This window comes from Megachile rotundata, chromosome 5, assembly GCF_050947335.1.
Source record: "Megachile rotundata isolate GNS110a chromosome 5, iyMegRotu1, whole genome shotgun sequence".
Classification (NCBI taxonomy): domain Eukaryota; kingdom Metazoa; phylum Arthropoda; class Insecta; order Hymenoptera; family Megachilidae; genus Megachile; species Megachile rotundata.
In genome coordinates, this window is record NC_134987.1 from 19802909 (window position 1) to 19823498 (window position 20590).

A 20590-nucleotide genomic window follows, 5' to 3' on the forward strand; every position below is an offset into this window, starting at 1 on the left:
TTGTTCTACTATTATACGTTTTTTAATTTGTATTTATATACGTAGTGGACAAAAATATGTCAGTGGGTGAAAAAATGATAATATAAAGAATAATACAAGATTTTTATTCATTAGATATATAAACTTAACATCATAAATATCCTAAATATACATGAGCATTCCATTCAACTACATATCGTGTTGAGCCAATCAAAACTAACATGCGCAGGATAAACGAAAACTCGTTATCCAAAAAGTATGATCTTTTATATAACGAATAATAGTAAAATTGAAAAATATATAGTAAAATGATTGGATGATTTATATTTTATATTAAACGACAAAACGCAATTTGTGATTTACTTATAAAAAATAATTATACAAAATCTAAAACAGCAAATTACAAAACAAATTACATATATTGTGTTATTACTATTACGTGCATAGTTATCGCAACAACTTTAAAAAACAGTATAGTAACAATATATATATATATATAATAAAACATGTAATTTTAATCTTAGAATTACAATAATAACTGCATAAAATGAGAAACTAACGACTTGATTTATTCGAGAGGAAGAGACTATTTCTGTACGGAAAAAGGTTGAAATATACAATTAGCAAATCAATAAATAAGTTTCAAAAATCAACAATATATTGATATAATAATAAAAGATACAAATACATATAATCTGTCCTCGTCAGATTGATTGCACCGAAATTCACTTGTGGAAAGGTTTCAAATCGGACGGAAGTACAATCGATACTTTGGAATTCGATAGTGGCAAAAGTATGGCCGAAAGCGGATTTTCATTTCTGCTAAAGACAAAACAGCAAACAACACAGTGAGACTATTATTATGACTGAGTTAAAAGTACTTTATTGCCTTTTCTTGTTAACATTTTTCGAGCTGACGTCACAAATTCGACCGTCCTTACACGGGCACAATAACGGTGAGCGTATATTTACATTATTTTAATTACCTTTACTTAGTTACAATAATACACATTTTAAAAAATGATGATACACTATTATTTAATATATAAGCAGCTAATATTTGCACATAACATTATTTTTATTCAGTATTTTATTCATATGTAATTTAAAAATCGTTTAATATTTATTGTTTAAGAGAAATAAGTTGTATTTGTTTGTTTGAGAAAGTGAACTTATATTACTTTAATATGAATAAATTTGTATCTAAAGTTAGATCTTCTTACAAAGTTTTTTGTGGATTTTCTGTGTTATATTATATTAATAGAAATTTGAAATGTTTATTGTCATATTTTAATGAATAAAATTTTAAATACTATCACACGCTTAAAATAATTAAAAAGACATTCATCATAATATTATCATATTAATGTCATATTGACATTTATGAAGATCTTTATTAACATAAAAGTGGAATATAAAACATACATTATTTCTAACGATGATAAGAAATTTTTATTGACAATAACAGTAATGATAATTTGACTAATAATAATGTATATGACGATAGTGACAGTAACATAAAAATTATGACTTTGTGTTGATTATATTTGTGTTTGTATTTACGATAGTAGTTAATATGATTAAATTACTTACAGCCTTTGTACAGGATGACAATGATGTTCAATACCTTTTGGACAATATACCAATGTCTATGCATAAGGTTGGTGTATTACCTTTTTATACTATATGTTAGCTCTTTTTTAAAAAGATGAAAAGTCTTTTAATTCTATAATTAATATAACATATATTAATATATTCCAGATATATTGTATTTTACATATTATATATATAACTGTAATACATAAATTATTTGTGTCTATATCATATAATCCATAATGTATTTAATTTTTAGGATTTTGCTAATACAGTACATGGGGCTGGGTAAGCATAATACTCATTAAAATAATGGTGAGTGGAAGTAGGAAAGGTTTTTATTATAAATTCTCTTCTTTACTTTAAAAATATTTATATATTACATTATGGTTTTTTTATTGATGATCTGATTATATGTAGCATAAATATTTAATAGTCACTTAAAACAAGGATATTAATTCAGTAATTGATTATTATTGCAATATGATACACAAATTATATAGGTATCAATGTGGTAAATATAAGATTTTTGTAAAATATACTATAGGATATAATGCATACATAGGATTTAATGTTTTAACAAGTATTAAACCATTTAATCATTTCATCATAATACAGTATTTAAACAGCTATCAAATTCTAAACACTGCTTTACTAACTGTGATTACTTCAAACTAATTTTTCTTGTACCTTTCCTATTTTCAATTTCCACTATTAGAAGTACAATTTAAGGATTATTAACAAATTTGTTATAATTCTAAAATTATTTTTTAAGGGACACAACATCTGAAGAAGATAAAACACAAGATTCATTATCTTATGTTCATTTCAAACCACATGTTTTGGATTTCAAGGAAAGGTAACTAAGTTATGATTAATTAGTTTTATTATTCTATATGAATTTAGGTACAATGATGATGTCTTTTTGCTTAGACAACTTGGTATACCCCACCAAGAAACTGTGATCTTATTTAATAAAGATCATAACAAAACAATCCATCTTTTATCTATTTCTGGAAATACACGTCATTTTCATGCATCATTTTTTCGAAACAAAGTAAGTTTTTCATAATCTAAAATTTTACATCCTTAATAATTTAAATAACCAACTATGAATTGTACTTGAACAGAAACAAAAATTAATTAATTATATATATTATAATATTTATATAAAAATTAAGAACATATAGATAATAGCAATACATTGTATGTAATATGTCATGAATGGTAAATGATCACAGTTTGATATATGTAGGTGATTCCACCATTGGGAAACACAACATTTGACGTTATTTTTCTTGGTCGTGAAGAGGGAGATATTGATACACATCTTTTTATACATACCGTGGATGGAACTGTGAAATATCAAGTAACAATCTTATTATACTTATAAAATCGAATTTTCAATGTATTTTACCATATTAAAAGTATAGCTGCTTTTATAGGTAAAAGGAATAAGTGTCAGTAGTCCATACCGACTCAGACCTGTAGTGGGTGTTAAATTACCTTTAAATGCAACATTTACTCCACTTATATACATGCACAATCCACATGCAGAAGCTTTACAAGTATGTATTTGTTATTAAAATTTTTCTGTTTAACTGTATTACTGTTGTATTGTCAATATCCTTTTTGTATTTGCACAGGTTTTAGAAGTATATAGTAGCGGTGGAGAGTTTCAATTGGAATTACCATCAGGAGAGGCTGAAGGTTCACGTGAATTATGGGAAATCCCACCATATCAAACCAAGCCTATTATAAGATTACATTTTAACGCTTACACAGAAAAAAATCACACTGCATACATTAGGTTTGTATCTTTATACTTTTTATCTCCTTATCGAAATGAATCTAGTTTAATAAACTCTTCTTTACATTACAGACTTAAAGTAAATAATACATCAGAGATACTTGTTGTAACAGTTGAAGTCGAAGTCAAAAATGGGGCTGGTCTTCATTGGGGTGGAAACTCTGGAGTAATTAATTTTGGAATGGGTGGATCGTTACAACCTCCCATTCAGTATCCTATTGCTTTAAAAAACTCGGCGAAAAAACCAATTAAAATTATGGTGGGGTACAAAGAATTTTATTGGTAGTGTCTAGAAAAATTATTTATAAGTTCATAATAATTGTATTTTTACAGAATATAATTAGTACTCCAGTTTCTAAAGCATTGAAACTTCATTTTGAACAAGCGGTAATTCCTGGAGACACGGATATACCCATTGCTATTGGAGCATTAATTTATGACTGTATGTGGTTAAATTTTATATTTTTCATCAAATATTTTCGTATTATGTAACAAAGTACATTTGTTATTTAGGGAAGACAGGTTTAGAATTACAACATTTTAAAGGGAAATTGGTAATAAAAGCGATAGGTCCCGGTGGCTCTAGTCAAAAGCTAATAATCCCATGGATAGCACAAGTTCTACAGGGTGGATTAGAAGTAAACGCATCAATTACACATTATTGTTCTCTCCAATCTAATCAAGCACGAAATTTTAGTGTTGTTAATAAATTTAAATTGCCGTTAGCTATCACAAATGTCACAATGTCATCGCATGTAAAGTCACTTTTTACGGTACGTAGATGCGCTAAAAATATGTTTGAAAAAATCACTTATTCTCTCGTAAAAGCATACGTTGATATTAAATTTTCAGATAAAAAATTTTATTCCGAGAGTAATAAAGCCAGAACAAAAGGTCAATATATTTTCTTTACAACTCGCAAAAGATAGAAAAACTGATAACGTGAAAATGGAATCGTCAATTATAATACATTCGAACGTTTCGGTAACTGAAGTTCCATTACTGAGCTACGATGGAAAAGTAAGAAAAATTGTCCCTGAAGAAAGAGACAGCGACGAGGGCACGATGAATTTTGGTACTGTAGGAAGCGGAACTGAAAATGAAGCAATCTTTGCATTAGAAAACCAAAATCCAATTAACATAGATTTGCATGGATGGGGAGTTAACATGCCTGGTGCAGTGCTGGAACTTATGGGTTGCCAAAGAGGTCCAGCAGATTTTTTAGATAAAGAGTTACGTAATATAACTGTATGCAGTCATACAGGCAATGTAAGTATGTATTATTTATTCAGGATCTTTATATTCTCTGATTTTTATACATCTAGGTTCCTATATTTCTTTATTATCTATACATATCGTCAAATTTCGGTATGTTTGGATTCCTAAATCATTATGTTTAGCAGCAATTATAAGTTAGGCCGAAAGAAAATTCGCTTTAGCTAATTTTTACCATAATAATAATAATAATAATATAATATCTTGTGATATAATTTTAATGAAAATATATTTTTGACAAATGAGGTATATATTGAAAAATATATTAATTACAGCAATACATAAAACCTGGCTACTTGGCCATTTTTAAAATTAAAGTAAAAACTCCAGTGGTCGAGGAGGCTACCATTGTCGGTGATGTATTTGTTAGAACAACTTACGACAGATTTACGTTACCAGTTTATATGCGAGTTGCGCATGGAAGAATATCTGTAAAGAAACTTATTTTTACTGATTGTTTTCCCGTAAGTAATTACAGCAACGATAATAAAGAAAGCATTTACTGATGTAACAATTAATGTTGCAGGGGTCAATTTGTGTACAACAAGTAAAAGTATATTCAACATTTGTAAGACCCATGCAGGTAACGCAAATTGCGCCTGTAAATAAAGATAATAGAATAAAATATATTCCTTTGGAAGAAGCATCAATGCCTATTATAACGAAAGGTGAAAATTATATTGGGTCAGTAAGAATTGAGCCATCAATGGCTTGTAAGCATTATTGTTATTTAGGTCTGTCATTAGATAGTAATGGTAAGTTCTCTTATGTACAATTATTAATGTTATAATATAGTAGTATTACAATGAATTGTAAAAATAATATTTTTTTTTTTTGTTGCAGCTGGCAAGCAGTGGTTGAATACTTTAGCTCTTCCTTCGCATACTAGAGATTCTGATTTAAATTTATTAAACACAAGATACACACGTTTTCTCAATTCAACAGGCGGTCGTTCTTGGGACAATATTACGATGCGTCTAGATACAACGGAAGTTCGCGGGCACAAATTTTATTTAAATATAAAACCACATTGGCCCAGTTTATTGACTGGTTTTGGTAATAATAAAAATAAAGTTGCTCTAATGTTTCCTTTAACGCAAGTTGGAAATACATCCTATAGTACGATTAAAGTGTACAATCCAAGTACCAGTCCTTTAATAATACAGTTAGTAATGGACTGGAATTATCCACAAGGGGCAAGACTTTATCATTCATTACCAGCCAAGTACGTAGTTCATTCATAAATTAATAAATATCGTTTTGAATATTTATAGTATTATGAATTATAATTATGATAATTTATGTGCAGGTTCAAATTCACATGTGTGGAATGTGGATCAACAGTTGCAGAAGAATTTAAATTAGAAGAAAGTAGTATAGATCGAGAAAAGTTTGAAAAGGAATGGGATGTTACAGTAACCCCACAATCGATTCCCTTATATTTAAAACCTTTGGAATCGAAAACAATTCGAGTGTCATACACACCTTTCTCACCTTCTTTATCATCTGCACTTTTGTATATAAGGTATTCTTTCTTTATTATCATAAACTGTCTAGCAAACTTAGTGTATATGTTCTAGTAGGCCAGATTATATCTTGTGCGGAAATATGTTGCTATTGTGTTTGTACAAATACTGTATTTTTCAAATTTCATAGAAACAATATGACTATTTTGGAAGTACTACGCGTGATAGGCCAAGGAACAAATGCACAATTTAGGTTTGGAAATCGCAAACCAGGTTCAACTACACCATTATTATTTGAACTTGCGGATAAACATCTCAAAGATTGTGAACGTATGTACGTTTCTTCACCTCCGTCCTACTGTTTAAGTAAAATGGGAAAATGAGAATGCCTCATTTTAAATTATCACATAATACCAATAAATCATAATAATTACCAATAATCCAAACAGTTAAACAAAGTTATAACACATTATTTTTTTAATAACAGGAGAACAACTTAAGCGAAATCCAGTTCCAAATCTAACAGTGAAAAGATCTTTCATGGCAAGAAATACGGGAGAGTTACCCATAGAAGTGTACGATTTTTATATTAATGGTTTACGGTGTGAAGGATACGGTTTTAAAGTATTAAATTGTATGTCATTTAAACTGAATCCAAATGCGACGAAGAAAGTTGAAATAGCATTCACACCAGACTTTACTTTGTCACGAGTCGAAAGAAAACTTTTAATATCAACGAGTTTAGGTTCCGATAGCGATATCGAAAACGGTATGGTAATACTTAATTTACTTGCGACGCTTCCTCCACATTCTTTGGAAGCTTGTACGGCTGCACTTACAAGGCCATCGTGGGAATATGCTGTACATTGGGCAGCCATAAGTCTTTCATCTATACTGTTATTATGCGTTCTCGCTATTTCGTTTCTCGAAGCAGACCGGATATTACGAGGAGCCATTGCTAGCTTTTCAAGAGAAAGTCCGGTCCAACCACCTTTAGATTTAAGATTGTTATCGCACATGCCTGTACATTCAACGCAAGAATCAACTTCCGTGAAGGAAAAATTAATAAACGAGGATAAACAAAAAGTAATAAAGAAAGAAGAAACTTACCCAGATTGGGCATTAATGAACGTGAAAAAATTTAAGGATAAAGACAATGTACAAAAAGGTCTGAAAATTCCTGATTGGTCCGCGGATGAAGAACGCAGATTTAAATTAGACACCGAGACAAAGAATTTAATGTCATTTAAACGATGCGAAGAGTCGACTTTAGATAATAGTAATATTATAAGTAATATTACGCTTGGTGCCAAGAAAAAGAATAATAAAAAACAAAATAACGTGCAGGATATTCAGCCGGATAATTGTGTGACGGAAAACATATTTCCGGATATTCAGGGAACTCAGGAAAAAAAGTATACTGTAAATACATTCGTGAAAACAAGTCCAGTAACAAATAGAAAGGGGAAATCTAATCAAGCAGGGAATGTTAAAGAGGAAACAAAATTGGTTGATCATGAAGTCCAAGTTGACACAACGGGACTCTTGAATAATACACGGGGTAATAAATTAGATAATAAAAGAAAACAAAGTACGGTTACGAGTAGCAATAACAATCATGTATCTTTTAAAAAGTTTGACTCGAATAGTAGTCAAAGAAATAATGTTCATCTATCGGAAGAAGAAACGTCGTCTACGACGACAGAAAGTTCTGTTCAAGATGATCCACCACCATGTAAGGTGAGAATACATATTATGATAAAAGATTTCATACACATACAGACTAGCTGTCAATTACAACGATCGGTTATGATACTATTCAGGTAGTATCGACACCACTAAATCCCAAATTGCAAAGTCCCGAAATTATTTAAATTTGTAAGCAAAATATTTTTTGTAGTATTTTGATCAGAATATATATTGTTACAGAATTTTGATCAATCTTGTGGAAAATCAGAGAAGTTACAAAGGAAACCTGTAACTAAAAAAACTAAGCCTCAATCAATTGCTCCGGTGCCATGCGTAGATTATAGAGATAATTATGAGGGCGATTGCGATGACGACGAGTACGATAAGGACAGACATAATAATCCAAACAGATGGAAAACAAATACGAGATCTACCATAAAGCATCACATTCATACATCTCGCACCGTTGAATCGTCATTTAAAATACCTAGACAAAATAAAAATCCTCCTAGGAAGGATAAAGGATCTCAAAAACGTCGAGGCATTGAAAAAGGACATATGAAAAGTAAATTTAATTTGAAAATTGTACAAAACCCGAAACATCAATTTCTAAAATTCAATATTTTATTTCACAGCAACATCATTAAACGGAAGTACAAACCAAAGGGAAGATTCGGCACGTACACTAGGAACAGTTTCTACTCCAATTCCACCGCCACCAGCATGCTGGGGAGAAAATAGAGCTAGATTTAGTGATGTTGTGGCACGAAATCAAGAAAGTATTTCACCATTCTCAAGCTTAAATAAATTACACAAAACTCAAACGAATACGCATAATTTATCAATGGTCTTTGCTAACGACACCAAAGATGTAGATTATATGAAACAGCATTCGAGTCAAGACTTGATACAAAATACCAAGGAGTACAGGGTGATATCGAAATCTCCGCCTCTTTGTATGCAATCTATCGAAAAAGAGAAACCACTTAGTCAGGACTCTTTAAAGATACAGAATAACACACAACACTCAAATAGTTACTTCATAAATGCTTTTACAGAATCACCGGTAAGTAATTGTTTCATTCGTCATAAGTGAATGTAATTTTTTCTACGTGTCGTAGTGTAAATGGTACTTTTTAGTTTGAACGGGAATTGGTGCCGTACGATGATCTTCCAGAAACAGATGAACCATTAATGGAATTAGAAAGTCCTGAGGAAGATACACGATGTCAGTTATGGGAAGATAATAATTCCATGCTCAAGTTATTATCTGATAACACAAGTGGATTTCAATTGGAATCGTCAAAATCTCCGGAAAAATCTTCGATACTAACGGATACGTTAAAAGGTAAATATTAGAAATGTATCCGATATGTTGAGTAGAAACAAATTTTTAAATATTAGATTATTCAGTAATATAACGAAAGTCTACTGTACCTAACATGAATCTATGTATGTATACATATACCACGCTAAATATCAAATATATTATAAATATAACATTTCAGACAATTGGGCAACAGTAGAAACAAATTGGGAACCTTTATATACTAGAACAGCCGTAGGTGAAGAACGAAGTGGTGTTTGGGGTGTAAATACAGGAGGTGTATGGGCTGCTGGTCCATGGGGTGCAGCTACACCTCCTATTATTTCTCAGTTGCCCTCATTACCAACTGAATCAGATACACAAGTAAAAACATAATCATTAATCTCTTCAGCATGAGAATGTTTGTTTTTATAGGAATTCGCATTTATGTACTTGAATTGGTGTTACAGGAAAGATCGGGTTTTGATCCATTTCGTTCACTCAGTACAATATGGACACCGTCATCTTCGGAATCTTGGAAGAAGAAGCACGAAGACTAACCTCGTTCCCAAAAATTTTCGATATTTGTCTTGTGATATCTAGACCTGATTGAGAATTTTCTTTTCTTAAATGAAAAGTAATTATATATTTATTAGTCACACTTTTGTGATCAATAGTGCTTAAAAACAACTAGCTGGTTTTTATTATTATTGATGTTTCGCGTATTGTGATATGTTGTTAAATAGTACCTCGCATTGTAATATTGAATAAGTTCAGACAAAATTCATTTGTACTCGTTAAATATTCATGTTATCAATTGTTGGCCTATGTTATTATTAATACTTTAATATGTTACTGAAATTTCTGCTATTGAAACAAAATTACATTTTTCTGTTAATAATGTCGAGTCTAGATGACCAACCAAAGTCGTATACATACCTGAATTTGAAATAAGATTTCACAACCAAAAAGCACAGATTAATTAAGAAACCAATATAAATGTGTGACCACAACTCCTATTTTATAGATTTCTGTTTCTTGGTTCTGTATCATTTTTTTTGTACTTTTTACATGTACATGAAAAATGATTACAATACTTAAAGGATGTTGGTCTTGACGTTACACAAAAAATAACAATTAAGTTATTTGGAACGAGTGAGAACTGTGATTTTTATAGTCTTGACTTGTAGAAATTTCTTCGGTAAGTTTTCAAAACATTTTACAAAGTTGTGATGTATACAAAACAAAATAAAAATGTGTACCTACTCTTCAAGACTGGTAATTGCTGTGTTTTAGTAATTTCTTATAGATTATAATATAGAATATTTAATTGCGTATTTAAACTTCAAAGAATTATTAACATTTGGATAAAACTAGATACTTGACAAGAAATTCGTTTTCATCTTGAATAAAATTTTTCAAATAGTAAGTATAATATATTGTAACAAAAGAAGACTACAATAATTTATTATAATTGATTATCACGAAAATATTATATATTTATTTGCTTTTATGTGCTTAACATTTTAAAAAACATTCACTTACAGTTATATATTTTCATATATAAATCACAACCATAAGGTTTGTACGACAAGTGTTCGAGTTAAGAAGTAAAAAATTATCAAATATATTTCATTCTGATTAGTGTAAAATATATAAATTGTTTGTTACAGATTATAAAATTGTCTGTCTATAGCCAGATTTTGTCATAGTATTCATAACACATGGTTTAGCCTGTTGTATCCTTTGGAGTAGCAACTGAAAATATTTTAATAAAATAATTCATGGCAACTATATGTACAGTGAAACATTTTAATCATACTCCTTGTTAAATTTAAATATTTATACATACTATATTTTCATTCTCTATTTTTCTCTGTAATTTTCTTCTATTTATTGCAGAACTGCTTATTCGTGGTTGTTGTATATTTTTGTGAAATACCTTGTCCCTTGGTTTCTGTTGAGCCATTATTTTTCTTAAAAGAAGTTGATTTTCCCATTCAATCTTGCGCAATTCTGCATCTGTAAAACTCATGTTTTTTCGTTTACTTTTCAGTTGTTTACATGCCAGAGAACCGTCTTCGCAGACTGAACTTTTACAAATAGAATTTATGTCACTGTTTATTGTAACACTTTCAGACTGTGGACCATTGTCTTCATTATTTTTCTTATCACATTTATGAGCAGTGATTCGAGATGAAGAGTGAGAATCATTTAAATATCTTGAACTGTTATTGATTTCCTCAGATTCGCTATAAGATTCATCGGAACAAAATGATTCATTACTATAAATAGAATCCCCATCTATACCTTCTGTTACTTCCGTAATTTGTTGAGTATCTTTGGAAGTGTCAATTTCATGATCACAAATATGTTCTTCATCTGTATCTTCTTCGTCTACTTCATGAATACTGGGCACATGATTAAAACTATCCTTCATTTCAGAACATTTTGTTTCAGCAACCTTGTCCATTAATGTTAATGTATATTGGCACTCACAATTAATTTCATGGTTTTTTAAACTTGACATCATAAAGACAAGTTAATATAATTTTTTTAAATAAAAAATTCAGCAATCTTGGTGGGTATAGGAAGGCAGACAATAAATGAGTACTGGTAACCATGTCAACAAATATCATAACAATGAAATATGAACAAATTTTGTTATTGAAGCTTGTTCCAAAATTCAACATAATATTTAAAAATTAATTTTAACATCTTTTCAATCATTTTTGATTATTTAAAAATAAAAATTGTATAGCATTAACTTTTCATCAAATCCTTACAAGTTGTAATCTTATATATACTTATTAATTAAGTTTGAATTCTAAAAATCCTAGTTGCTAGTAAATTTGCTAGTAAAAATAATCGATTAAATATGTACTAGGAAAGGTACAAAAATCAAATTATATAGTTTTTTAATGTAATCATATATTTTTATAAAAAAGTTTAAGAATAATATTTTAATCATTGGCAAATCCAAATACTTTTAAACTACCAGCATCACGTTTTCTATCGTAAGTATCTTTGTCATCACACGCGTATGCTAATAAATATTGTTTTGGATGCCATGCAACTGTAAATGTTGCTGCTTCCACAGGTATATCTGCAATTTTTTCTCCAGTTTCTACTTCACCAATATCAATTACTAAATCTTCAGATGCTGCAGCTAATAACTGTCCATCATAAGAAAATGATATAGTTCTCACTGGCCACTCTAATCTTGAAAATGTTCTTAAACAGCATAATTCATCTGCATCCCACAAAGAAACTAAGGCATCTGCTGAACCAGTTGCAAAATACCTCCCAGTTGGATCAAATTCTATACAAATACATGTTCCTGGATGTGCCTTGATCACATGTAATAGTTCCAAATCTGGATAGCTAAGGATATGTACACAACCTTGGCCATTAGTTAGATAAAATGTATCAGAATCCTTGTTCCATGAGATTTCATTTACTTCAAAATTAAATTGTTCTTCAGCACGAATTTTCATTACTCTTGCATCAATGAAAGTCACTAAATCTTCTTTATTACCAACTGCTATTGTGTTTCCATCAGGTGACCATGATATATTGATATTCTCTCCTCTTGTACTGATATTTGCTGTGCATTTTTGAGTCCTTGTATCCCATATACGAACTGTTTTATCTCCGCTTGCAGTAGATAACAATTCTGGGTAAAAGGCATGCCAACACAGTTGATCTACACTACCACCATGTCCTCTAAATGTTGTTTCTTGCTTCTAAAAATTTATTTTTAATTAGTTTATTTTTAAATAGTCTAAATATTGCTACATGTAACTTTAACATTATAAAACATTAGCATGCCAAATATTAGTTGTAGAACGTAATTAGAAAATAAAAATAAAATATCATGAAGATAAAAAATGATAGCCTCAAACTTAATTAAACTCAATATGATTAACATTAATTATATTATTATAAGGTTAAAAATATCTAATAAATATTTTAACAAAATACAAATTAAAAGTTAATTGAAAATCACGTAGTATGTAACATTAAAGAATCAAAATAACCGGTATTTAAGGTTATGTTTATATACCAAACGATCAGGTCCGAGAGAAAAAATGCAAACAGATTTATCAAAAGAACCCGAAGCTAAAAGTTTTCCATCACAACTCCATCCCACGCTGTGTACTTTAGCAGAATGACTTTGTTGCTCTTTAATTTTATTATGTGATTTAAAATAATTAATTAGTTCTTCAACGCGAGAAACGGACATTGTTATTTTGTATTTTTATTAATTAAAGAATAAGTGATAACTAAACATTCACTTAATTCTTACATAATATTATGATTATTTAAATATTGCATTTGTAGAAATAACGAAAAGAATATTTAATAAATCTTATGCAATTCTTGTCACGAATGAGCTAAAATCTCGAAACTTGACTGCAGGACTACATGCGTGTAATTCATTATACGCATTCCGAAGACTATCTACTTAAAAACAGATCTATATTATAAATAAGTCTATACATTACATGATAGAAATAACTTTTGCTAGACACCAGATATTAATTTTATTTTTTTGTTGAAATATTGATCAAATTTGTTCGCCTATAAATTGGAAATTATATACATTCAGAGGTAGATTTAAGAGGGAATCCCCCTATTTGTGTGGTACAAGAGCATTGACGGTCATTATGCCTAATTCACAAAAGATATTTTCGAAGCGGATAAAAAATTTGTCCAAGTAAACATTTGCTTTCAAAAGCAAGTTGGGTCATTTTGCAACGAATAAAAATAATATTGGACTCGATTTGAAATTTGGTTCAAACTAATATGCATCGTACATCGTACATGCAAGATATCGCAAGGAAAGCTAGATTTACACTCGAGTGTGAATACAATAGGAAGAAGGATAAATTTCCCAAATATCTCCTAATTTTCTTCGAATCTTCATCATGCCTATTTTTTCACAAAGAAATTCATACTTTAGAGTAGAGTTTACAGTTTGATTCAATCAAAGCTGATATACATATAATATCGAAAATTTGTCAGATGGTATATATATAATCTCCTGTGGAACGAAGATTATTCTGTGAAGATTATTTTATGTAAATACTTCTATATATAAATTAATGTCACATACACATCAATAAAATATCAATGATTATGTTAAACAACAAATGAAAATCATACATTCCACTCTTTTACTGTATAGCTAAAATTGTAATATCATTATATACATAATATCAGCTTGTACCAACTCAATAAGTATTATAATGTGTACAATATTTATATAGTCGACACACGAATTTCTTCTAGGTTAGCGGAGTTGCATCAGGCAGATCAAGGGAAGAAAATTATAACCTTATACAAGTTATAAGTAGTTTCAACGCGTGAATAATATTTTTATAAGTTGTGATTAAAATTGGAAATAATGCGTTTGGCGACAGCGATGAATTTTAAGCTTTTACCCGTTTTTCGGCATCGTATGATGAACGTTCGATCCTTCTCCAGAAATCACCGTTTAGATCATGAAGAATTATCAATATACTTGCGCCCGCAATATAGAAGAATAAAAATTACCGAATGTCATGGAATGTTTAGTAGAAATATTCATAGTCGTCGACAAAATGCAGCCGTTATACCAGTCAGGTTATTTGCAACTAAAAAATCTGACAGGGATTCGCCTAAGTAAATCTTTTATACATTCTAGGTTCATTTTTTACATATTTAAATTTAAATAACTAATATTTTTAGAATTATGATTTCACTAAATTAACATGTAATGAATGTATATCCTAATTTTCAGTGAAAACAGTGAAGATTACTTGAGTGATCCACCTGCATTACCAGCTACCGTTGTTGTTCCAGAAGAGTGGCCTCATGTACCTGTCATAGCAATTAATAGAAATCCAGTATTTCCACGATTTATAAAACTTGTTGAACTTACTAATCCAATACTTATGGACTTAATTCGTAGAAAAGTCAAATTAAATCAACCTTATGTTGGAATCTTTTTAAAGAAAACAGAAGAGTAAGTAATATAATTTAATTTAATCCATAATTATGATTGTTGTTTCTACAATGAATGTCTATAGTGAATTTTATTAAATATAATACATAATTTTGGTAGAAATGAAGCAGAAGTTGTACAAAATTTAGATGAAGTTTATTCAGTTGGAACATTTGCACAAATTCATGAAGTCCAAGATTTAGGCAATCGATTAAGATTAGTTGTTATGGCACATAGAAGAATTAAAATTGTTGGTCAGATTTTAGAAGATCTCCAAAAATCTGCTCCTGGTAAGAATAAAGTTTAACTCAAAATCTATATATTATGTCTATAATATTTTAACAAAATATGAGATATCTCAATAAGGTATCTTTAATACCAAAGTTTCTTATTTTAATCTTTCATTTGTGATATTTACTAAAGATAAAAATTTACGTTTTCGTAGATGATCCAGTTACAAGTGGTAAACCAAATCGTAGATCCTTTATACGTAAAAAGATGGAACCTAAAATAGCAGAACCAGATAAAGTACAAAAAGTTGAAGAAATTAATATTTCAGAAAATAAAGATGTTGAAACAGTTGTTGAAAAAAATGAAGAAAAAGTTGGTGCTACTGAATCTGCACCTCAAGCTAATCCTAATTCACCTCAAGCTAATCCTAATTCACCTCAGCCTTTATTGATGGTAGAAGTTGTAAATATTACTCATGAAAAATTCCGGCAAACTGAAGAAATTAAGGTAAACATATAAAGTTTGTTCCATTTAATAAATAAATATAACTTATAATAAAATTGTTACAACATATGACAAAAAAATTAATGTACAGGCTTTAACTCAAGAGTTAATTAAAACAATCAGAGACATAATAAGTATGAATCCATTATACCGTGAGTCCTTGCAACAAATGTTACACCAAGGTCAAAGAGTTGTGGATAATCCAGTTTACTTGAGCGATTTAGGTGCAGCTTTGACAGGAGCAGATGCACAGGAATTACAACAAGTATTGGAAGAAATGGATGTAAGGAATTGTTTTCCGCGTCACTCATAAAAGTAATTTATTATTTAAATAATTAAAGCAATAATTTTACTTGTAGATATTAAAAAGGCTAAGATTATCACTTGCACTTCTAAAAAAAGAATATGAACTAAGTAAACTTCAACAAAAGATTGGTAGAGAAGTCGAGGAAAAAGTTAAACAACAACATAAAAAGTATATTCTTCATGAACAATTGAAAGTTATTAAAAAAGAATTGGGACTAGAAAAAGACGACAAAGATGCAATAGCTGAAAAGTATAGAGAACGAATAAGAGAGAAAACTGTTCCAAAAGCAGTAATGGATGTACTTGAGGAAGAATTAAATAAATTAAATTTCTTAGAAAGTCATAGTAGCGAATTTAAGTATGTACTTATTTTATAATTATTTTATAATAAGTTTTTGATGCATTCAAGTTCTATACCATAGTATTAAGTTCAATTTTTAATTTGGTAGTATAATCTTATTTTCAGTGTGACAAGAAATTATTTAGATTGGCTAACCTCCATGCCTTGGGGTGTAACCAGTTCTGAAAATTTGAATCTTCAACAAGCAATTGAAATTTTGGATAAAGATCATTATGGAATGGAAGATATAAAAAAACGAATTTTAGGTAATGAAGTGCTTGATGAATATGCACTTCTTCATTGCATAAATTACATCTTTTGTTTTCTTTTAAATTTAGAATTTATTGCTGTTAGTCAACTGAAAGGATCAACGCAAGGAAAAATATTATGTTTCCATGGTCCACCGGGTGTTGGGAAAACGTCAATAGCTAAATCAATTTCTCGTGCCCTTAATAGAGAGTATTTCAGATTTAGCGTTGGTGGTATGACAGATGTAGCAGAAATCAAAGGTCATAGAAGAACTTATGTGGGCGCTATGCCTGGAAAAGTTATTCAATGTTTAAAAAAAACCAAGACTGAAAATCCATTGATTCTAATTGATGAAGTCGATAAAATTGGAAAGTAAGTAATTGTAGAATTTTATGAATTGGATTTATAATCACGAAGTATTAAACAATTTGTTAATATTATTTTTGTTTCTTATTAGAGGTCATCAAGGAGATCCAGCCTCTGCTCTTCTTGAAATGTTAGACCCAGAACAAAATGCAAATTTCCTAGATCATTATTTGGATGTAACGGTCGATTTGTCCAAAATTCTTTTTATTTGTACGGCAAACGTAATTGATACTATTCCGGAACCTTTGAGAGATCGTATGGAAATGATAGATATGTCAGGTTATGTAGCAGAAGAAAAACTTGCAATCGCTAAGCAGTACTTAGTACCGCAAGCTATGAATGAATCGGGTCTTACTAATGGCCAAATTAATATAAATGATAGCGCGCTTCATTTATTAATTAAGTCTTATTGCCGAGAATCAGGAGTACGAAGTCTTCAGAAACATATAGAAAAAGTTCATCGAAAAGTAGCATTCAAAGTAGTTAAGAAAGAATCGGAAAAAGTTGATGTAACCGCAGAAAATTTGCACGAATTCGTAGGGAAACCTGTATTTACACATGATAGAATGTATGAAATTACACCACCGGGCGTAGTTATGGGTCTTGCATGGACTGCCATGGGTGGTTCTACTTTATTTATTGAAACAACAATTAGGAAACCATTGATACCAGGAAAGGCAGATGGTACTTTTGAAGTTACTGGTCATCTAGGTGATGTAATGAAAGAATCTATTCAAATAGCGTTGACGGTTGCAAGGAACTTTTTGAAACGGGAAGACCCATCTAATACTTTCTTGTACGATTCTCATTTGCACTTGCACGTTCCTGAAGGCGCCACACCAAAAGATGGCCCAAGTGCAGGTATTACTATCGCGATAGCATTGATTTCACTAGCTAAAAATAAAGCTATTAGACAGAATGTCGCAATGACAGGAGAACTTAGTCTCATGGGTAGAGTTCTTCCTGTTGGTGGTATTAAGGAAAAAATAATTGCCGTAAGTATCATAAGTATATTTTATTTAAATATAAATTGCATGTAATACATAAAATTTACATTTCTTTAAGGCGAAACGAGTCGGCGTAAACTGTGTAATTTTACCCGAGGAAAATAAGAAGGATTTTAACGACTTACCCAAGTACATAACGGATGGTCTTGAAGTTCACTTTGCTTCACATTTTGAAGACGTATATCGTATATGTTTTGAAACAGAGCAACCGCAAACTGCTAATAATGTTCAATACCAGAAATTAGATGTTAATGTTACAACTCCACAAAGTGCACCACTTTTGAGTAAAAAGACTGAATTGTTTAAAAACTAAGTACTTGCATATTTTAAAAACTAATTAGCGTACAGGTTTACGTACCTACAGTCCATTTGAAACATTTGGATGTATAAAACGATTAAACAGAATTCATTTTGGCAAATACTTTTTTTTATATGTATGTCATTTAGATATATAAAGAATTTTGAAAAGGTTTCCTGACTTGAAAATTGTAGGTTCTTCGTGCCAAATCAAATTGAAAAGTTCTTTACTATTTTTAACAAAACAAATTGTAAAATATTAAACAACTTATTGATTTACTTTAGCATAAAGAATCTGCAGTTTTTGAATTATACAATCTTTTTGTACAAATAGAGAACTAATTTATTTAATTCTAAAAGACAGATAAGCAAGTTCAGTATATGATAAATTCAATTTCTTTATCACAATACATTAATAATTTTCTTTTATAAGCCTTATTTTGAAAATAGTTGTAAATACTATCTTTTCTTATCTTTGCATATAATGTAATAATTCAATACTTGAAATTAATACTTATAATAAAATGTAAATACGATCTATCGTTTATATGCAGAACATCATTTGTTCTGTATTACAAAGTGTTATTTACTATATAGACATCAATTGTACATAATTCATATAATTTCCAAAAATCTCGATTAATAAAAAGAATATTTTATATGAATGTGTTACAAATACCTCGATTTTCAGAAGACCTGAAAAATCAATTATTTTATTCATTACATTAATTATATAAAAATGAATACAAAAATAGTTTTACAAAAATAGCATGTATGAAAAATAATTAATTCATTGCATAACTTACTAGTTAAAATAAATTTTAAAGTACATAATTCAGAATTTAATTATAAATTCTTAACTGAAAAGATACTAGCAAAGTGTTAATATACAGTTTTTTATAAATTACAGTTAACATTAACTTGGAACTTCCATTTTGCTAAGTCTAATTATAAAATCACATAGTCTCATTTGTACTTGAATTTCTATTGGATTGTTTGTGACATAAAATCCAGGTACTCCAGCTTTTTCTAAAATGCTTTGTTGATCAGCTACTTTTTGATCCAGCTGTAAAACTAATTTCATATCCAATTGTTTTAATTCTTCCTTATGTTTTTTATGTAATGCTGCTTTTATTGCTATTCTTTCTTCTTCTGTAGATGTTGATGATATAGACTCTTGAGTTTCAATTTTTTGTTGGTTCAATAATTGAAGACGCTGTTGGAAAAGATGTTTCTCTGTAACGTGTTGAATTTCCATTAATCCTTTAACAATTTCAAAGATTGTATCATTTAATAGTGAATTAGCTAAACCAGACAATAATTCATAAGGAAGACGCATCTGGTATTTTGCAGGAAGTTCCCCAGCCATATGTTGAAGCTGTTCTACTAAAAAATAAAGCTTTCTTTGAAGATCTTGTGGAGTTGGAGCAGGAACATCCATTATTTTGTCAATGAGAAACATAGAACCTAAGCAACAAATTACGTGCATATCAATGTGATTTTTTCATAAATGTTGATTACATTGTATATACTGATAGAGTAACAAAAATAATCATATTTGTTTAAGTAACAAATCAAAAGTAAGGTTAGGTATAAAATAATTATTTTTTGGCATTCACTATTCATAAACTCTTTGAAATAAATTTCAAACACAATGATACATGGTTAAAATAAATAAGCGAATAAATAATAAATTATTTTCAACATTTTATTAGAAATTTTTTAACACAATTGTTATTAAGTAAATGAAATTATTGTTCACCATCAACGATTGATAACTCTGACTTCTTTTTAAACGATTGGTATTTTAGAACATCGGATTGTTGGTAATGCAGGATTTGGATAAACGCTTTTCACCTTGACATAAGATTTTTAACATTATGATTCCTACTAAAATATAGCGTGATCGTAAATCTAAACGATTAGTCATAAAAGTATTTGGTAGAACATATAACTTAGGTAAAACTGATATAGACATGAGACTGTGTTTTATGAAACATGTCTCAACTCACAGATCCGTAATACTCATAACCGTGTTATATCTTTATAAGAACTATATCAGAAATAAATTATATACATTTTTCATTGCAATCATTGATGAATATTTAATACAATTAATTTTTTTTTAAATAATTAATGTTATAACATTTGAATAACAATTTTAATTTATGACTAAAACTTTC

General features: G+C 29.5%; 5 protein-coding genes across 10 annotated transcripts; 2 read left to right on the forward strand and 3 right to left on the reverse strand.

The window, feature by feature from the left end:
* Positions 1-67: 67 nt before the first annotated feature.
* Positions 68-10400, forward strand: Tmem131 (Transmembrane protein 131). 3 transcript variants are annotated; one of them, XM_076531634.1, is made up of 24 exons: positions 68-235; positions 688-935; positions 1575-1639; positions 1832-1860; positions 2348-2431; positions 2506-2629; positions 2828-2941; positions 3018-3140; positions 3219-3382; positions 3455-3641; positions 3716-3824; positions 3896-4155; positions 4235-4651; positions 4933-5121; positions 5184-5412; positions 5501-5882; positions 5967-6182; positions 6314-6453; positions 6611-7863; positions 8053-8377; positions 8448-8878; positions 8953-9160; positions 9321-9502; positions 9589-10400. In XM_076531634.1, the coding sequence occupies exons 2-24, from the start codon at positions 842-844 to the stop codon at positions 9676-9678; spliced, it is 5415 nt and encodes a 1804-aa protein (XP_076387749.1). In that variant the 5' UTR covers positions 68-235; positions 688-841; the 3' UTR covers positions 9679-10400. The 3 variants fall into 3 exon arrangements, with proteins under 3 accessions (XP_076387749.1, XP_076387748.1, XP_076387750.1); XM_076531633.1 differs by lacking the exon at positions 68-235 and adding an exon at positions 493-585; XM_076531635.1 differs by lacking the exons at positions 68-235; positions 688-935; positions 1575-1639; ... (1 more) ...; positions 2348-2431; positions 2506-2629 and having other exon boundaries at positions 3006-3140.
* A 182-nt stretch (positions 10401-10582) lies between these two features.
* On the reverse strand, positions 10583-11887 carry LOC100878107 (uncharacterized). Its single transcript, XM_003703217.3, has 2 exons — positions 10971-11887; positions 10583-10876 (listed from the first exon to the last, which is right to left on the reverse strand). The coding sequence occupies exons 1-2, from the start codon at positions 11649-11651 to the stop codon at positions 10793-10795; spliced, it is 765 nt and encodes a 254-aa protein (XP_003703265.3). The 5' UTR covers positions 11652-11887; the 3' UTR covers positions 10583-10792.
* A 137-nt stretch (positions 11888-12024) lies between these two features.
* tex (THO complex 3 homolog tex) lies at positions 12025-13421 on the reverse strand. Its single transcript, XM_003703215.3, has 2 exons — positions 13185-13421; positions 12025-12864 (listed from the first exon to the last, which is right to left on the reverse strand). The coding sequence occupies exons 1-2, from the start codon at positions 13362-13364 to the stop codon at positions 12082-12084; spliced, it is 963 nt and encodes a 320-aa protein (XP_003703263.1). The 5' UTR covers positions 13365-13421; the 3' UTR covers positions 12025-12081.
* Positions 13422-13763: 342 nt separating this feature from the next.
* Lon (lon protease homolog, mitochondrial) lies at positions 13764-18529 on the forward strand. Of its 3 annotated transcripts, none has more exons than XM_012285252.2 (11): positions 13764-14202; positions 14414-14785; positions 14904-15128; positions 15228-15397; positions 15553-15845; positions 15934-16125; positions 16202-16506; positions 16615-16754; positions 16827-17109; positions 17195-18098; positions 18169-18529. In XM_012285252.2, exons 2-11 carry the CDS (start codon positions 14529-14531, stop codon positions 18421-18423), a joined length of 3024 nt encoding a protein of 1007 aa, XP_012140642.1. In that variant the 5' UTR covers positions 13764-14202; positions 14414-14528; the 3' UTR covers positions 18424-18529. The 3 variants fall into 3 exon arrangements, with proteins under 3 accessions (XP_012140642.1, XP_012140643.1, XP_076387751.1); XM_012285253.2 differs by having other exon boundaries at positions 14187-14317; XM_076531636.1 differs by lacking the exon at positions 13764-14202 and having other exon boundaries at positions 14358-14785.
* On the reverse strand, positions 18104-20456 carry gdl (gonadal protein gdl). 2 transcript variants are annotated; one of them, XM_076531675.1, is made up of 2 exons: positions 20265-20456; positions 18104-19874 (listed from the first exon to the last, which is right to left on the reverse strand). In XM_076531675.1, exons 1-2 carry the CDS (start codon positions 20383-20385, stop codon positions 19324-19326), a joined length of 672 nt encoding a protein of 223 aa, XP_076387790.1. In that variant the 5' UTR covers positions 20386-20456; the 3' UTR covers positions 18104-19323. The 2 variants fall into 2 exon arrangements, with proteins under 2 accessions (XP_076387790.1, XP_003703264.2); XM_003703216.3 differs by having other exon boundaries at positions 20170-20334.
* Between the last annotated feature and the right edge of the window lie 134 nt (positions 20457-20590).